The sequence below is a fragment of the Phoenix dactylifera genome, chromosome 14 (genome assembly GCF_009389715.1).
Source record: "Phoenix dactylifera cultivar Barhee BC4 chromosome 14, palm_55x_up_171113_PBpolish2nd_filt_p, whole genome shotgun sequence".
In the NCBI taxonomy this organism is placed as follows: domain Eukaryota; kingdom Viridiplantae; phylum Streptophyta; class Magnoliopsida; order Arecales; family Arecaceae; genus Phoenix; species Phoenix dactylifera.
Window position 1 is genome coordinate 17,814,304 of NC_052405.1, and position 17,581 is coordinate 17,831,884.

Here is a 17,581-nt window from a genome sequence, read left to right on the forward strand (position 1 = left end):
CAGCAGAAGAAGAAAACAGGGGCAATAGCATAATTTTAAAATTTTATTTTATTTTTAATTAATATAAATATTATTTTTCTTAATATCATTAGAACAACCGTTATATTATAGGCATTTGTACAATAATAGAGTTTTACGAGGGTATACATGCAAATATCAATTTTAGAAGAATATTCATGCAAAATTCGATATTTAGAAGGATATCCATGCAAAAAATTCTTAAAAAAATGATTACAAAAATATAATATAACGTAACATAATATTATATTTTAAAATATTAAATTCATAATATATTATAAATAAAATATAATTTTATTAAAAATATATATTTGATTGGGCTTGCGAACTTTGAATTGAGTGTTTTGCTGCTTAAACTCTGTTCGAAAAATTATTCAAGTTATTTGAGTTTGACTTGACCTCCATAATAATTGAACCAAATAAATCGAGTTTGGGTCTGAATCAAATGTGAACAGCCCACGAGCTTCTCGATTCGGCTTATTCGCGTCCTCCGGTCTCTTGGGCAAGGAACGAAGGGTTTCCCAGAAACAGCGACGTCTAAAACCGCGCCTCCTTAGCTTGGGGAGGAAGAAAGCCATAGCGCGGGCCGCCAGCGACATGGGCCCATACCAAGAGGCCGTACACCGAGCCTAAGGCTCGGGCCACCTGGCCATCGGATTCGCCTCAGCGCCGGGCCCCACCCGCACCTCAGCTCCTAACCGGAATTTTCCCGCCCACGATTACTTCATATGGTGGAGAAAGAAGTGCGGACCTTAGACCCCCTTCCATGACCCCCTCTCTTCGGATCTTCTCACTCTGCTGAAGCACTACTGGAGGGATGGCAAGGTAAGCGTAAGATTACTGCTAGAAATCAGCTATGGAGAGAAAGCCATGAGTAATAGAACATTTTTGTGATGCTATTTTTGAATTATTTTGCGCATATTGTGATTTTGTTTTTGACTTTTAGCACTTCTTTGATATTATTTCTGGATATTCTTTAAGATGAAATATGATACATTCAAGGGTTATTTGTTTCTGTTTTTTGTTCCTTTGTTTTGTTTTCAATTTGGAGCACGAAGCTAAAATAGAAAACTAAAAGAGAGGGTGGATTAAGAATGCCTTGGTGGGTGAATGACTTGGGGGCGTGGGTTCTTAATTTTATATGTACATATGGGTAGGTTTGAGAGTTGGTACTCAAGAATTAAGGGTTTTCAAGAACTACAGAGTTACCGATTTTGATGTCACATTTGTTTGATTGGTTCTTAATAGAAGCTTTTTCTTGATTTTGTTGGCACTAGCTGTTAATGCCTTTGTTTTTCTGTGATTTCCCCTATTTATTGTTTGTGTTTGATGAAACTGGACAGAAGAATACCAAATTTAGTATCTTGGCAAATGTTTCGTGTGTCATCTTGCCAGTTCTTGGTTGGCATGATGAATAGGATGTCTACTGATGATGAGAAGGATGGTTATAATGGTTGCCGGGTTTAGAGTTTGCGTGAGTTTAATTTTTCAGCAACTACTGGAATTATGGTTTTCTGCTCTAGTAGGCACCACATTTCTAATCATTGCAGTGGACTTTGTGTGGAACATCGACGACAGGAATGCGTGAATTAGAGAAGGTTATCTGAGTGCTAGAAAAATTGTGATCTGTGATAAACAAAAGAAAAAGCACGGGGAACAGCAGGGTCTTAGGAGAAAATGAAGAAAAGGCTGCCAATGGAAGTTCTCTGAAAGTTTAAAATTGGCTGAGAATCATGCTCTGTGAAAATTGAGTTTTGAAAAGGAGGACATTATGGCTAGGTGTACCAACATGATTAACTAAGACAATATAAGGAAGCTCAGGTTGGTAATCCTGGTGCTAACCTGACTTGACATCTGAACTATCTTGAGGATTGAAATCCCTCAAAATAACTTGAAGACATCCTCAGTAAATTATTGATCTTTGTACCATGATGCTACTCTGTGATATACCATGAAGAAAGTGGAAAAGCTAAAGTTAATGACTTAGAAATTATGGAAAAATTAGTTCTCGAGCCGCAGATTTTAAATAAGTACCATCTGGTGTATTTGATTAATTTCCTTCTTTAAGACCAGTGTATAACATAAATGACAGAATCCTCTTTTAGTGCTCTTCTCTTCTATGGTCACATCACTGTTAACATACCCTTTTGGATGCCATGCATTATTTTGTTTAGCACTTTATATATTGACTTGATATAATCTAATTGATCAGATATATGTTGCTCCTATCTTGTAATATGGTACCTTTACATATTACTGATTGCGGCCATGATTTAGCTCCCACTCTAATGTCTAATGCTTGCCTATCTTCCTTTTAATTCTCAGTAATTGTTGTAGGGTTTACATATTCCTTATCAGACACATTTTCTAGAGCTCATTATTTGGCTTACTTTACGTTCCTATAGGGCATGGCTTGTTAACAGTAGGGGAATTGCAAAGAAAGTAAAAAATGCTGCCCGCTTTTCCAACTATCAAATCAATGACCTGGGAGCAGAAGCAAGTCGGGAATGTCCCAATTGCAAACACCTTATTGATAACAGTGATGTAAGTTCTTGTATATTTCAGTATCCATTTTACTATTTAATATAGAAATATGTTATGATACAAGGTCTAGCCAATCCTCTAGATTTGAAGTCTTCTGTTGGACGTATTTTCTTTCTGATGTTCACCTTCTGTGTTGGATAATTATTATATTTGCATAAATTGTCTCTGCCAAAATGAGGCTTAGTTGTTCCAAAAGTTGCCTCTATCCTTCCATTTGGCTCCATGAAGCTATTCTAAATACTTATATCAGGATGTAGGAACATTAAAAGCAGTTTAATAAACTGCTGCATTATTGATATGCCATGTAAATTAAATCTTCATAACTGAAGGTACTGAAAGTTGCTCCCCTGATGTCAAATCGGTCATTCATTTTCAATAGTGGTGTACTTGTGTAATCTGATAAGGCTGCCAACTCATGATAAATAGTGGAGACTAATCATTCATAATGAAAGTTGTAGTGACTGTTGAAACTATTTAATACCGACATACGTTAGAATATTCATGCTATTCTTTGACCAAATATGCCAAAGCTGATGTTTTAATCATTAGCTGAAACCTCTTCCTCTCTCTGTCTCTTCCTCCCCCCCCCCCCCCCCCTCCCCCCTCATGCTCATGTTTTTCAGACTTAGCTTGTAACCATGATAATTAGTGTTTCAGATCTAATATTGGATTTATTATTTGAATATCATCTGCCTAGCTAAATTTTAGACTTCTATGGAAAATATTGCTAGTCCATAACTTCAGCTGTGAGTAGAAGCATCACCATTTCATTTGCATTTCATGAATTCGTAAATGTGATTTTGAGAAAGAAAAAGATGTCATTAGAATCTAGAAAAAGCTTGATAAGTAAAAAAGATAGTTAAAATTATATGTATAGATTAGTTTGTTGAAAGAAGACTTAAAGTTAATCACTTTATATAAGTTGTTAAGGGTGTGCACATATCATATTTTAAGCATTTAATTGTGACAGCAAACTAATTTATGTTGAAAATGATAATATCTTAAAATGATTGGAATTAGTTGTTATTGAGTACATAAGCTTAGTAAGTACAAGGGGGAATAATGTCAGAAGCTATATTTGTACCAAAAATTAAAAATAGTGGAAGCTATATGTTGGTGAGAAGCTTGAAACAAGACTTGGTGGTTAGGCAAAATCCTAAGAGCTGGATGAGGAGAATGGTGTCATAACACACGTAAAACCATAGGACCAATACGAAACAGTGGGGTGCACTGGAAAACTAGTATATAGTGGTCTTTTGCTGATTTACTGGTAGTATCAACTTTTGATATTAAATTGAGGTAACTATCTGGTGTTTCCATTCATCTTTCCAGTCACATTTCTGTTTTTAAGGGAAACAACTTATCATTTCCAAAATTGTTTCCTCAGAACCGTTGAGTGGGTCATCCAATTCTCAGATATTATTTTATTTGATATCCTATAATTATGATGTAAAGAAACAATTAATAGTTGAAATAGGACGCTAGATATAATGTTCACCTTTTCATTTTTTTGTATGAGTAACACTGAGAGACTGACTTGCATACTGAAAGAAATTGGAATCATGACAATTTTACTTGCCAAGAGCAAATTAGTAACTTGGTAAACATATGAGAAATATATAAATATATTGAATGCTCAAAGTAAAGGTTTGGAAAAAAATGATTAAAAAACTGAAGCATCCTAGTGAGTAGGAGATATTCATGTTCTTTAATAAGTGAATCATTATTCATTAAAAATACAAATTATCCATAAAAACCATTAGTTCTCCATAAAGACAATATCGACTTGGTAGAATTTTTGATGAAAAATTGGGGTTAACTAGAGAATGTTTCAGCAACTTAGGTGCTAAGCATGTAAAGGTCATTATTACAATCAATATATGTACTATGTAGTAAAATTTTGAGACAATTTTTAACCAGCACAACTTCTTGGTGGAAAATATCAAACTTGAAATTCTGACATTCTTGCCCATGCATCAACTCATTTGATATGGCCTTATGTAGAACGCCTCTTTGATGATTTTATTTAGTTTGTAATAGTTTTGCTGCAAAAAAAGTTAAATCTTTTTTGCTGTTATGTTAACCTATATAATCCTATATGTAAGATCTTCATTTCTTTAAAATATTCTTACCTGATCTTCCTCCAAGATTTCATTATTTTAAATTACCTTCATCATTCCTTTTGTAACATCTCGGACAATAAGGTTATTGACTTTTATTTACTTGTTTAGTAGTCGAAAAAATGTCTTTAAAACTCTCTGGTTTCTTAGAGTTAGACAAAAGGTTTAGGAGAAAAGGGTAGGGGTTAGAGGCCTAGAGATAAAAGTCTAATGCCATGACTACTTGTACCATAATCAAGATGTAGTTTGAACTTTCAAGGAAAAGGATTATAAGGTTGGCTTTGTCCATATAATAGAGAAGGAAAATATTATGCACGTGGAGGCATTGATTATATGCAAGGTATTTAGTACTTTGTTAATGATTACTGTTAGAACAAGCATATGCTGATAAGAGATTAGCATGGTATGCTTGCTGTCCTACACCATGTTGACACGACACATTTTCATTATGAGGCACACAAACTCACTCAACTCAACTAAGCCTTAATCCTAAACTAATCGAGATTAGTTACATGAGTTTTTTTCCTCCATTTTGCTATATTCAAAGATATACTTTCTAAAAGATGGGGTGGTGTCATGTCACTCCTTACCACCTCATCCATGTGATTTTTGGTCCACTTGTACCACACTTTCCTTCTACATATATCAAATCACTCCTTTGTACTTGTGCATCCTTCAATCTATGCTGTACATGTTCAAACTATCTAAGTCCTCTCAATTTGTCCTCAATTGGTTCTACCTCTACTTTTTACAAATGACTTTGTTTTTTATTTTATCTTTTTTTGTATTACTGCACATCCATCTCAACATTCTTATTTCGGCCATGCCCATCTTGTGCATATGTCGTTTTCTAGCTATCCATTATTTTGCACTCTAAAGAATACCTAGTTGTATGGTGGTCTTATTAAATTTTCCCTTCAACCTGCCAAATATCTCGTTGACATAAGATTCCAGTTGCATTCATTTTAACCACTGTGCTTAATCTTGTGGATAACATCCTCTTCAATCTTTTCTTCTTTATGCATAATTGATTCTAAATATCGAAAATGATCATGATCCTCTTCCTTAGTAATCCTCTTCCTTAGGAATCCTCTTCATGATCCTCTTCAATCTCCCCTTCATTAGGAATATCATGATCCTTAATTTTTACTCCACATTCATCTTTATTTCTAATTTTACTAAAACTAATTTTTCTGTATTCTGTCTTGGTCCTACTTAACCTGAAATCCTTAGATTCTAACACACTCCTCCATAATTCTAACTTACGACCAAGGTTCATCGAACTGGTATTGAGACCGGTACTGGTCGGCGACTGGTACGGTTCGGTACCGGTTCGAACCATTCAGAACTGTTTGGTTCTGGTCGGTTCCGGCCACATCCAATCAGGTTTCTATCCCTAGGAGGCCAGAACTGTTTTCTATTGGAGAACCGACTCGGTCGGAGACCGGATCGGCTCGGTTTGGGCCAAACCGGCTAGTATGGCTCGGTTCAGCAATCATTGCTCACGACTAAATCCAACCTTAGTTTCATCTATTAAGACTATATTATCCGCAAATAGTATGCACGAGGAAATATCATCCTGAATATGTCTAGTAAGCTCATCCATAACTAGCACAAGATGAGGACTTAGAGTAGGTTTTTGGTGTAAATCTATGGTGATTGAAAATTTATTAGTATTACCACAGGTAGTTCTCACATTGAGAACTTCTCTATCATACATGTCCTTAATCACATTAATATAACTAACAAGAATTCCTTTCTTTTCTAATACCACCATAAGACTTCTTTTCATATACTTTTCTAAATTAATAAAAATTATATGGAGATCTTGTCTCTTTTCTCTATATTGCTCCCCTAATCTCCAAAAGAGAAAAAATAGCTTTTACAATCAACTTTTCTAGCATAAAATCAAATTACTTCTCTAATATTTTTGTGTCACATCTCAATCAATGCTCAATTACACTCTTCCAAGGTTTCATATTGTGGCTCATGAGTTTAATACCATGATAGTTAGACCAATTTTGAATCACCTTTATTCTTATAAATTAGTACTATAATGTTCTTTCTCTATTCATTAAGTCTTTTCTTTGTTTTTAAAATCTTTTTAAATAAATTAGTTAACCAAATTACTTCCATGTCACTTAGATACTGCCAAATCTCAATAGGGAATTTATCAGGTCCTACTGTTTTTCTTATTTTCATCTTTTTTCATAGCCCTCTTTACCTTAGATACTCTAATTTTATGTGTATACTTGACATTTCTATCTATAATAGAACTAGTAAACATCTTAAATTGTTTACATGACTTTCATTGAATAGCTTATCAAAATAACCCCTCCATCTTTTTTTAATCTCATCCTTCTTAATCAAAATTTTTTGATTTTCATCTTTGATGCATTTAACCTGAGAGTCTTTAGTTTTCCTTTCTCTTCGTCTTGCAATTTTATAGATATCTTTCTCTCCATTCTCAGATTCTAATTTGCGATATAACTCTTTATATACTTTTATTGTAGCCTCTTGTATCGTCTTTTTAACTTCCTTCTTAGCCATCTTATAGCTTTTATATGTTTTTGTATTTCTATATTTAGGTAGTCTTCTATAGCATTCTCTTTTAGCCTGAACTGTCAACTGAATTTTCTCATTCCATCATTAAGTTTTCTTATTGGGTAGCCCTTTTTTGTTTGATTCTTTTAATATCTCTGTAGCCATTATCTTAATACTGCTATCCATCTTTTCCCGTATGGTATTGATTTTCCTATCTAGACCCCTTTTTGCTTCCTTCAATACTTTATTCTTCAAAGTCATTTATTTCTATCATGGCAAATTTTATCATGTAGTCTTCAGGTTCCTAATTTCTTTAGTCCTTTCTATTTCCTAATACACATATCCAAAACTACCAATCCATATTGATTGGTTAGACTCTTACCCAGTATAACTATATAATTTTACATAAAACTCGACCAATCTTTCTGGTAAGGAAGAAATCTATTTAACTACTACTATGCCCACTTTTAAAAGTCATTAAGTGAGAGTCCTTCTTTACAAAGCATGTGTCAGCTAATATTAGTCCTATGCCATTGCAAACACTAAAATGGCATTTTCTTCCTCATTTTAATGTCCAAAACCATAACCCTTGTGCACTCTTTGTTAAAACTTACTTTATATTTTCACACCTGCCCCATTCAAATCTCATCTGATAAATATCTTTTCTCTATTAGGACCTGTTGAATGAGTCCATCCATGTCCTCCTTAAACTGTTGTTTTGTGGCATCATCTAATCCTATTTAAGGAGCATAAGCACTAGTGATATTAAGTCTCCTCTTGTAATTATAATTTTATCAATATTATTCTATCATTTACTCTCTTAGTATTTACAACTCCATCTTCTAAACTCTTAATCTATAATAATTCCTACTTCATATTTATTCCCATCTTTCTTAGTATACCAAAGTTTATAACTCGTTTGACCAACTTTCTTTGCTTTTTCTCCTATCCAGGCAAGCTATGTTAATTCTCCTCCTAGACATTGTATCTTATCTATTAGTTCTATTAATTTTCCTGATAGTGATCCTATATTTCAAGTTGCTAAAGCCTAAATATATTCATCTTATTTGAACCAATTTCTTTACCTACATCCATCCATTAAAGTGTAAGAATTCTTCCCTAGTTCCTGTATTCATTAAAGCGTGAGCTCGGATGTGGTAGAAAATATGTATACAAGTTTGTAAAAAGATTATTCACAACCTATTTTCTAAGGTAGAACATGTTATTCAATTTTTTCCTTGACAAAGACCAAATTTTATTCTTTACTATTCATAAACATGTTTCAATCATTGGTTTTAACAGTATCTATAGATTTAGCATCTTAATATCTATGTTCGTTGCTGTTTAGGGTTTTAGATCATTTGCCATGCAAATTGGCAGTATACATTGTATTACTATACTGACAAAACCTTTAAAATAATTTGTGAATGTAACTAGGGTTACATGTTAACAAGGTTCATCGAACCAGTACCGAGGTCTGTATTGGTTGGCGACTAGCATGTTTCGAGATATACCAATAGGGCCTTTTTTCTTTTTGCCAATTTCGAATTGAAGTCGACAAACTATTTGTCGACTTCATTTTGAAATTGGCAAAAAGAGTCAGGCCTATTTATTTTTGCCGATTTCATTCGAAATCAACAAAAATAAATAGGGATCTCCTATTTCGAAACAAAATAGGGGATCCTCTATTCTAAACTTTGGATGAAGGCTTTCGAGCCTTCTTTGTCTCTCTCTCGACCTTTCTATCTCTCTTCGCCTCCTGCTGCCTCTCCCTCTCTCTCCCCCTCTATTTTCCTCTCTCTCGTTCTCTCTCTCCCTCTCCCTCTGTAGGCACAGTAAGGCTTCCGTTCCAAATCGAACGAATGAAATATGCCGCTAACCGACCGATTCAGTTAGGTACTTCCTATTATTGGCTGGTTCGACATAGTTCAACGAACCATGGTGTTAACTGTTATAGGCATTTCACTTGTACTGTTGGTATTGTGGAAGCTGGTATCTCAAGACATTCTAACTTCTGACATATTGTAGTTGGAAAACAATTTCTGTTGTTACCATGTCGAAGTTGTTAATCAATTTTGCAAGGTCTGTAATCTCGATAGCGGGTACCATACTAGTACGCCATCAATTCAGTACAGTTCGGTCGGATATGGTATGACACGCATTCCATCATATTGAGACAACTCTCAGCCTCTTTTTTTTCACTCCTTGTCATGATTCTGAAACCGGGAGGTATGATTGCTAGTGAGTGAAACCAAGCAGTACAGCTTGGTTCGGACTAGTATGGACCAGTTTTCATGTCGAACCAGCAAAATCGTTCCAATTTCGCATTGGTTTGGTATGGTATGCTCGAATGAGCAATTCAAGTCGGTTTTGCACTCCTTGCAATCTTGTAAATTCTCATAATTGGGATACTACTTTGTTAATCTGTGTTCAAACCTTACCGGTGCATGTTTCTTCGATATGTATCAATAAATTTTTTTGATATTTTTATTTTTTGTATTTACAAAAATGGTTCAGAAGTAGTTTAGCCCTTGCTTGGAACAGGATATGTCGACAACCTTCATGATTTCTTCTGCTGTTTTGTTCAGAAATTAAGAACATCAAAAAATTTTAAAACATAAAGCAACATGTGATTATTAACCATGGTATTATTATGATTGGGGGTGTGGATGAGCCAAAGGCGAGGAAGCTTGGACTAACTCAGCTTAGATTAATTATGCTTTATGCATAGCCCGCTAGGCTTGAGCTGCTTGAGCTAAAGGGGAAAGGGGTGAGAGGGGTGAAAGTTCCATGTTCCACCGGGAGAGAACATTGACGACCTGGTTGGGAGATGAGGTGGCATGGACAATAAAGATGCAGAAGGAGGGACTGATGTGGAGGTGCGGGCAGACAAAGAGGTGGCATAGATATGGCACACAGTGTGGGAAGACAGAAGAGATCTTATCATGCATGATGTTATGAATGTTTTGCATGAAAATTTATGTTAACATGCATATTTTGCATGATTTATTCATGTGTCATCAAAGTATGACCAACATTTTCATTTGTCTTGCAAATTATTCCAGCATGCATCTATGTCACCAGCTGAAGATCCGTTTAGGTGTTGGAGAACTTATAGGCAGTTGGTGATGGTACTTAAGACCATCTCTGCAATACATCATAACTAAGTTTTGTTGTAGAGGGAGCTTATTGTGTGATTGAAGGGAATGCTGTTGTATTTTATTTTATTTTTTCTAAAGGAGCTAAGAATAAACTTTTAGTTCTTAATTTATTTCATTGAAGCCCTTTGTTTTAGTATCTATTCTTATCCTATTTTGCAAATAGTATTCCATAGGACTACCAGAACATGGCTCTGCACCAATTGGTACTTCAGGGTAGCAGAGTGTACAAACCTGTAAAGTACCATGTCTAGGCCCCTGTGCCTTATCCAATATACCCATCAATTTTTCATAAAAATCATTTCTTCAGCTATGCTCTCTTGCAGTTTTTCCATAGCACGAGAATTCTTGTACCTTTTTGTGTTTATAAAGCCATGAGTTGATACTTTGAAAGTATTTGGAACCAAGACATTCAATCACCCCACATCTCTTTCTGCTTGTTCTTATAAATAACCTTCTACAAGCCATTTATAACCATTGTAAACAACAACTATCGTATTCTGACTTCTTCGGCACTAAATTCTAAATTTGTGGTTTTTTGATGAAATCAATAACTTGTATCTGCAAGGAAATCTTAATTTATAGCACCAAAAGTCAAGCCTTCAGAATTTCTGAACTGAAAACTGGGATAGCAAACTTTGGCTCATTATATGCACATTTGAATTGTAGCTTTTTGATGTACTAATTGGGGGTTATCATTTATAAAATAATGTATATGAACAAATATTTATATTTTTATTATTATATAGTAAAGGTCAAAAGAGCTGTGTATCTGGCATGCTAGAAATTGACTATTTTTTAGCTAAAATTTGGACCTTCTAATCATTAGAAATAAGCTTCTATAAAAATAATCATAATTTTTTCTTTTAGTATTTCTTTCTGCAGTTTAAATGAGTTTCATTATTCAAATCACTTTATCGTAGTAGGTTAAGTTTGTATGTCAATTGCATCTATATTGTAAGGTCTGACAGGAGATTATTTCTTGGGCTCTAAAGTAGGGTGTTCTCCAGCAATATATTGAGATTGTTAAGGAGATGCTTGAGGATGCAGAAACAAGTGAACTGACTACTTTTGGCATTGGCAGCAGCACGAGTTCATGATGATTGTAGGGTTGCATGGTTGATCTGGACTAAGCTCAGACCCTTTTATTTTAGTTATACACTTGTTTCCAACAAATTTTCTAGTTCATTGCCATGGTTTTTGTGGTTTGCGTGAGATATGTTAACAGTTCACATTAAATGAGTTAATTCTTGGAGTTATGAAGGAAAATTTTTCTAGAGGAAAAAGGCTTTAAAACTAGTTGAACCAAGAAGGTATATGTTGATTGCAAGTTCACTTGGAGATAAAAAATACAAGTATTATATCAATATTTTGATGATGAAATACCATAAAGTGACTTTCATTGTCTCCATTATATACAAGTGTTGTTTAGGAGATGCAAGATTAGAAAAGGTTGGATGAAGTGGAAAAATGCTAGTAGTATATGACCGAATTTTTGGGAGAGAAATAAAATACATCTCAAATGTTGTATACAAAGATGAGGATGGCATGGTGGATATGATGTAAAATTAGGAATTTTGAAGTTAGTAATGTACTATTGTGGACGTTGTATGATATGTAAAATTTAGATAAATGATGCACTTTTGGAATATGATTGATATTGTTTAGTCATATCTGATGTAACTTTTGGAGGCACCTTTAAGGAAAGGGATGCCAGTCGTAGGGTAAATAGTAATAGGCCTAAGACCGTGTGGATCGAAGTTGAGCATTAGGTTTGAAGAAACTTGATTAGATAATACTTTGTTTCAGTTAGAATTTGCAAGCAAGGATCCAGGGGACTGATCCAAAATAACTGGGCTTTGGGTTTGGACAACAACAATTAGTAGATTTATAAGAGACAATGATACCCATATTTTTTTTATCTTTGTATCCCAAAATTTAGGGATTTCATGAAATGCAATTAACATCTTGCTTCCATTGTAATAATTTCAAGAAAGTTGGAACTATGTATTTAATTTTGCTAATCAACTTCCTGTACTCCCAATCAATTGCCTGATATGAATGATTTGCCCCAACATTAAGCCATGGAGATCAAAGAAAAATGGACAGGATTGGATAGAAGGGGATTTGTAGTTGGTTTCTTGCTAGATGAAACTGGTGTGGTTTGTTTTGGCTGAAATTTACTAAGTAGTTGGCTGATTTCATATTAGATACTGAAACCTTTAATTAAGGGCTAGTTCTGGAACTTCTTTGGATGAAACCAATCTGAAAGTAGTCATTGTAATTTTTGTTATGGCCGCAACTTCAAACTATTGAACTTTCAAAATTCTTATCAACATTGCTAACTAAATATTACTACATTCTATGTCATGATTTTTGACATGTCAATCTGTGAGACAATAACACTTAGGAAAATGTCTGGCTTGATTTCATAGTTTGTATGAGCTGAGAAACCTCAACTTGGGTCATATGTTACAAAATCATTCATTTGGCTTTGCATGATGATTTCTATGGTGTTTTGCAAAGTTGATTTCATTTGTTTCATTGTTGTGGAGTACCCAACTTGTATCCCATAGGATTGTTTCTTGTTGTCCATGCACTATGCACAATAACCAATGTTAAAACCCATCAGAATTGTTTATGGATTGTTTATTGAAGTGTAAAGGATGTAATGCATAAATAAGTTTAATCAGTTTGCTTGAGGCTGCCCCCACAGAGATTGACTTCACGAGACTGCTGTATGAATCTGGGCACCTGCTTTGCCTGTCTTAGTATGTCCACTATGTTCATGTTTCTAGTTAGAGGATGTACTCTTGCTGTGAACCTAAAAATTGGGTGGCAAGTCAAGAATCGGTGTTGGACTCTATCAAGGTACTTTACCTTGGAACAACCAGCAATCTAGAAAGCAAGGATTATTTGATGTAAGAAAAGTATGAATGCAGAAATACTTACCGACATTGCCTAAATGCTCTTAGAAGTTATCTCTGTTGTCTCCGTAGCGCCAGTGCTCCAAGCATAAATGCCTGGATCAATCTAATTCTTATGAATATAAACCTCTATGATTAATTATAATCATGGCTAGACATTTCTTTTATTATCTATTTGTTTTGCATATATATAATCATGATAGTTTTCACAAATTGTGGCTTCTTTAAATCCCTTGCTGGAAGTAACTGAAGGAATAATGCTTTGTCAGTGTAGAAAGTTAATTTTTATTGCTTTACTGTGCAGGTTACTTTAGAATGGCCTGGACTTCCTGCTGGTGTTAAGTTTGATCCATCTGACGTAGAGCTATTAGAACATTTAGCAGGAAAAGTTGGGATAGGAAATTCGAAACCCCATGTGTTTATTGATGAATTTATTCCAACTTTGGAGGAGGATGAAGGAATCTGCTATACTCATCCTGAAAATCTCCCTGGTATCCAGATATTCATTTTTTCTTGACAATTACATGATCTAGATTGTAGCCACTAAGTCATTCTTTGCATTAGGTACGAAGAAAGATGGAAGCAGTGTTCATTTCTTTCATAGAACATCAAATGCATATGCAAGTGGGCATCGTAAGCGCCGTAAAATCAATAGCAACTGTGATAAGTCGGAGGAGTGCATAAGATGGCACAAGACAGGGAAAACTAAACCTGTGCTGGAGAATGGCGTTCAAAAAGGCTGGAAGAAAATAATGGTGCTATACAAAAGTTCGAAAGGTGGCGGCAAACCAGATAAAACTAATTGGGTGATGCATCAATACCATCTTGGTACTGAAGAAGATGAAATGGATGGTGACCTTGTGGTTTCAAAAATTTTCTTCCAACAGCAAGCAAAGCAAATAGATAAGAGTGACACTAATCCAGTCAATGAGTCTGAGATATTTGCCATCAGGGTTAGTCCTAGAACCCCCAAGTCAAATACTCCACAACCACCCCGGCCAAAAAAGGATAATCTGTTCAATACCGATGAGCATAATCTACAGATCTTGCCAGTCCATGTAAGTCGAACACACTCTTGGTTCAAGTGGTCAGTGTTTTTGCTTTTAGTTGCTGATGGTAATGTGGTCTTTCTTATATCTTTAAATGTTTGTAGTATGAATTGTTTTCTAGCACATACTTAGTTTCCTCTCTTTAACATTTTCACTGAATCATAAGTATGGCTCTCATCCACGCTGAGGTCTCAGCCCGGACATCAGTTTATATTGATGTATTTAGCATGCACCAGTACAATATATTTGGAATGTCTGCTCTCATTATCTCAGTAGATGTGAATTGATATTCTCTGAGATATTGGCCTATACAATATCAAATATATCAATCTATGAATTGAGTCTTTTCTTTAGTCTCCTTTTTGCTATGTTATTTTGGCTCTTTCTCACTATTTACTAAAATCAATGCCTAAAAAAATAGAAATATTGTTTTTAGTATATCAACAGATTTTTCAGATATATAGGCCTAAATATCATGTACCATAAAACAAAGATATACTAATAGGCATTATTCAAATAATTATGTTTCCATTTACATATCTGTTTAGAGTGTACTAAATAGGGCCGATTTATTATAAAATATTACTTTTGAGGTTCAAATATGTTTAAAAAAACAAATAAAAACGTAAAACTTAAATAGACATGCTAAAAAAAAAATCAAAAAATATACAGTAGATGTGCAGAGCAAATCTCGGGATGCTCAACTAGGATGGCGACCGGGATGGTGCAGGATGCATGGCGTCCCATTTTGTGGGAAAGCCGGGATGTCCCTGTCCTATGGGATTTGAACCTTTGATTTATATAGGAAGAAATATCATGATATCTTGGTTCTTCTAAAATTCCTTTATCCTTTTATCTTTACTTATATTGGTTGTCCACTGGGAGAGATGGGATAACGAGAGTTCAGAAAAGAAAGAAGAGTGGGCCCTGTTATTACTAAACAATTTTTCAGATTCCTTCCGGTTTATCCTTCTTTTGAGTTCCTTCCTTGTACATAATTTCTACTCTCTCAAGTTTGAAAAAGATTGAGGAGAAGATAATTAAATCTCTGGTGACATCTTTTTCAGAGAGTAGTTCCAAATTGAAATGCTTGTTTCACAATAATGAACTTTTATTTTAACTTTTGCTCAATATTACACAGATTGAACAGTATGCAGAAGTTGGGGTAACCCGATCACCCTCACCTGTGGTTCGATTAAGGGGTGAAGGTGAGAATCCTGTGCCATGGGCTGGTGAATCTCAAGCTGTCGAAGAACCAGATCCAAACAATTTGGATGAATCATTGTTGTGCCATGAAGTGCTTGATTCTTTTCCTCGTATTGAAGATTCCTTTGGCTATCCAAAATTGGATCGTGACAGGAATGAGATGCCAGCTGCAGAAGCCAATACACTTTGTGGGTTCTCTGATCTTGATAACATATTAATCGACACACCACCAGATTTTCAGCTTGCTGTAAGATTTGCTACTTCCTTTGACCTTTTTTCTTTAAAAAAATGTTGTGATAAAATCTGCAAATAAAATGTTCTTTTATCCATCTTGTTGCACAGGACTTGCAGTTTGGTTCACAAGAAAGCATCACGAGTTGGCTAGACCGTTTATAGAATGAAATATGTGGGAACTGATACCTCCAATGATCTCACTGAAGACCCCAATTTTGTGTATCTTGTTGGTCTTGTACTGTAGTGATGATAATGTTCTCAATTGTATAGTCAGATGAATGGGGTGAGAGATGCAAGATGCTTGTTTGGCTATTTAATCCAACATTTTCCTCAACTCTTGAAATTCGGTAACCTTTAAACATCAATTTGGAATGGCATTGAATTTTTGTATCTGAACCTCCCAAGGGATTCAAATGTTAGGGAGAGGTTGGCTTTGCATGGAATATCTGGTTTGTACATTGTGCCGAAGTTGTTTCAGTGTTTCCTTTTACAGTAAATGATCATGAGACATTTCGGCCTTTGATAGGATACGGAATGTGGAAGGCTTTGAAGACAATCAAAGAAATCCAAGCAAAACATTGCTTTCTTGAGCTGGTATTGTGAATCTAATAGCTTGTTTCGGAACCTGACTGTTATGGCTTGGCTAGGAAAAGGTGATTTTTGTAGGAAAACTCTCAATTAGAGTTTCTTGAATGTTTCCTGTTGTTATAGGAATATATCAGTTAACACTTGTCGTCTCTGGTTTGGGAAGTCCAGAGAGCTTTATAATAGACACTAGAGCAGTCTGCTTTTATGAGCAAATGGATTTTATTATCCAGTATCTCAGGGGGACATGGGCCTGCAGACCAATATTAGAATTGACGCCAATATTTTCTGCTTTCATGAACAGAATGTCTTGAGCTTCTGCTATCATGATCAAGTTAATTACAAATTGAAACTTTACCACTATTGAGCTTAATTCGAAGTAACATCACATCAGGGGTCCTAATATGTTGTCCAAGAATTTACAGATTTTCATGGCTTGTGCTTTGGATTCTGCTTTTTTTCTCTAGGAAGGCTCTACAAGCTGAAGACTTGAACATTGGCTATTGCTAAACTAGAATTTCGAAAGTATGTCTCCAGTGTTTAATATATGATCAGATAACCTTCCACAGGATTTTCAGCAATTTTGGTAGATTAAAATGTTTAACTTTTTCCTGTGTTAGTTCTTTGAAAAGAGGGCTCACTCTTTCTTAAAAATTTCATATGTGGCTAACTGTTGACGGCGTTTGGAGCTCAATGAATGATAGAAGTTTTATCAACTGACAACTGCACTATGGAACACTTCTAATCATCTGGCCTTTTTCTAATTCTTGGAGCCGGAAAGAACGCTATCTAAGAACCTAAAGCATTCTTTGTGGGCAACATTTGCTTATAAATGGGCCTTCTAAAGAATCCATTTTCCTAGCATTTATCTGATACTGTAGCAGGAATGAGTTCACCAAATCATCAACATTACAAAATTTTCATGCTTTAGCACAAGATATTCAGTCTGAAGTAACACGGGGATGCCATCTTGTTTACGCAACCTACTGATTCTTGAATGTGAGATCTTCCAAGCATGAAGACTACGTAATTCAATTTTCTCAAGAAGACAAATTGAGGACATCTAAATGTATGACCAATAATGGCCCCCTCGACGGCAAGTTCGATGGATACAGATACTGTTCAGTACATCTCTAGAAAGTTTCATAGCCTTCCATTATCCATGAGTTTTAGGTCTTGAAGACATTAGGTAACCA

The 17,581-nt window shown here is 35.0% G+C and overlaps 1 protein-coding gene across 1 annotated transcript; it reads left to right on the forward strand.

The window, feature by feature from the left end:
• The first annotated feature begins 542 nt into the window (after positions 1–542).
• Positions 543–16,236, forward strand: LOC103695945 (SUPPRESSOR OF GAMMA RESPONSE 1). Its single transcript, XM_008777400.3, has 6 exons — positions 543–843; positions 2,424–2,562; positions 13,616–13,802; positions 13,876–14,369; positions 15,502–15,813; positions 15,909–16,236. Exons 1-6 carry the CDS (start codon positions 836–838, stop codon positions 15,960–15,962), a joined length of 1,194 nt encoding a protein of 397 aa, XP_008775622.2. The 5' UTR covers positions 543–835; the 3' UTR covers positions 15,963–16,236.
• Positions 16,237–17,581: the final 1,345 nt, after the last annotated feature.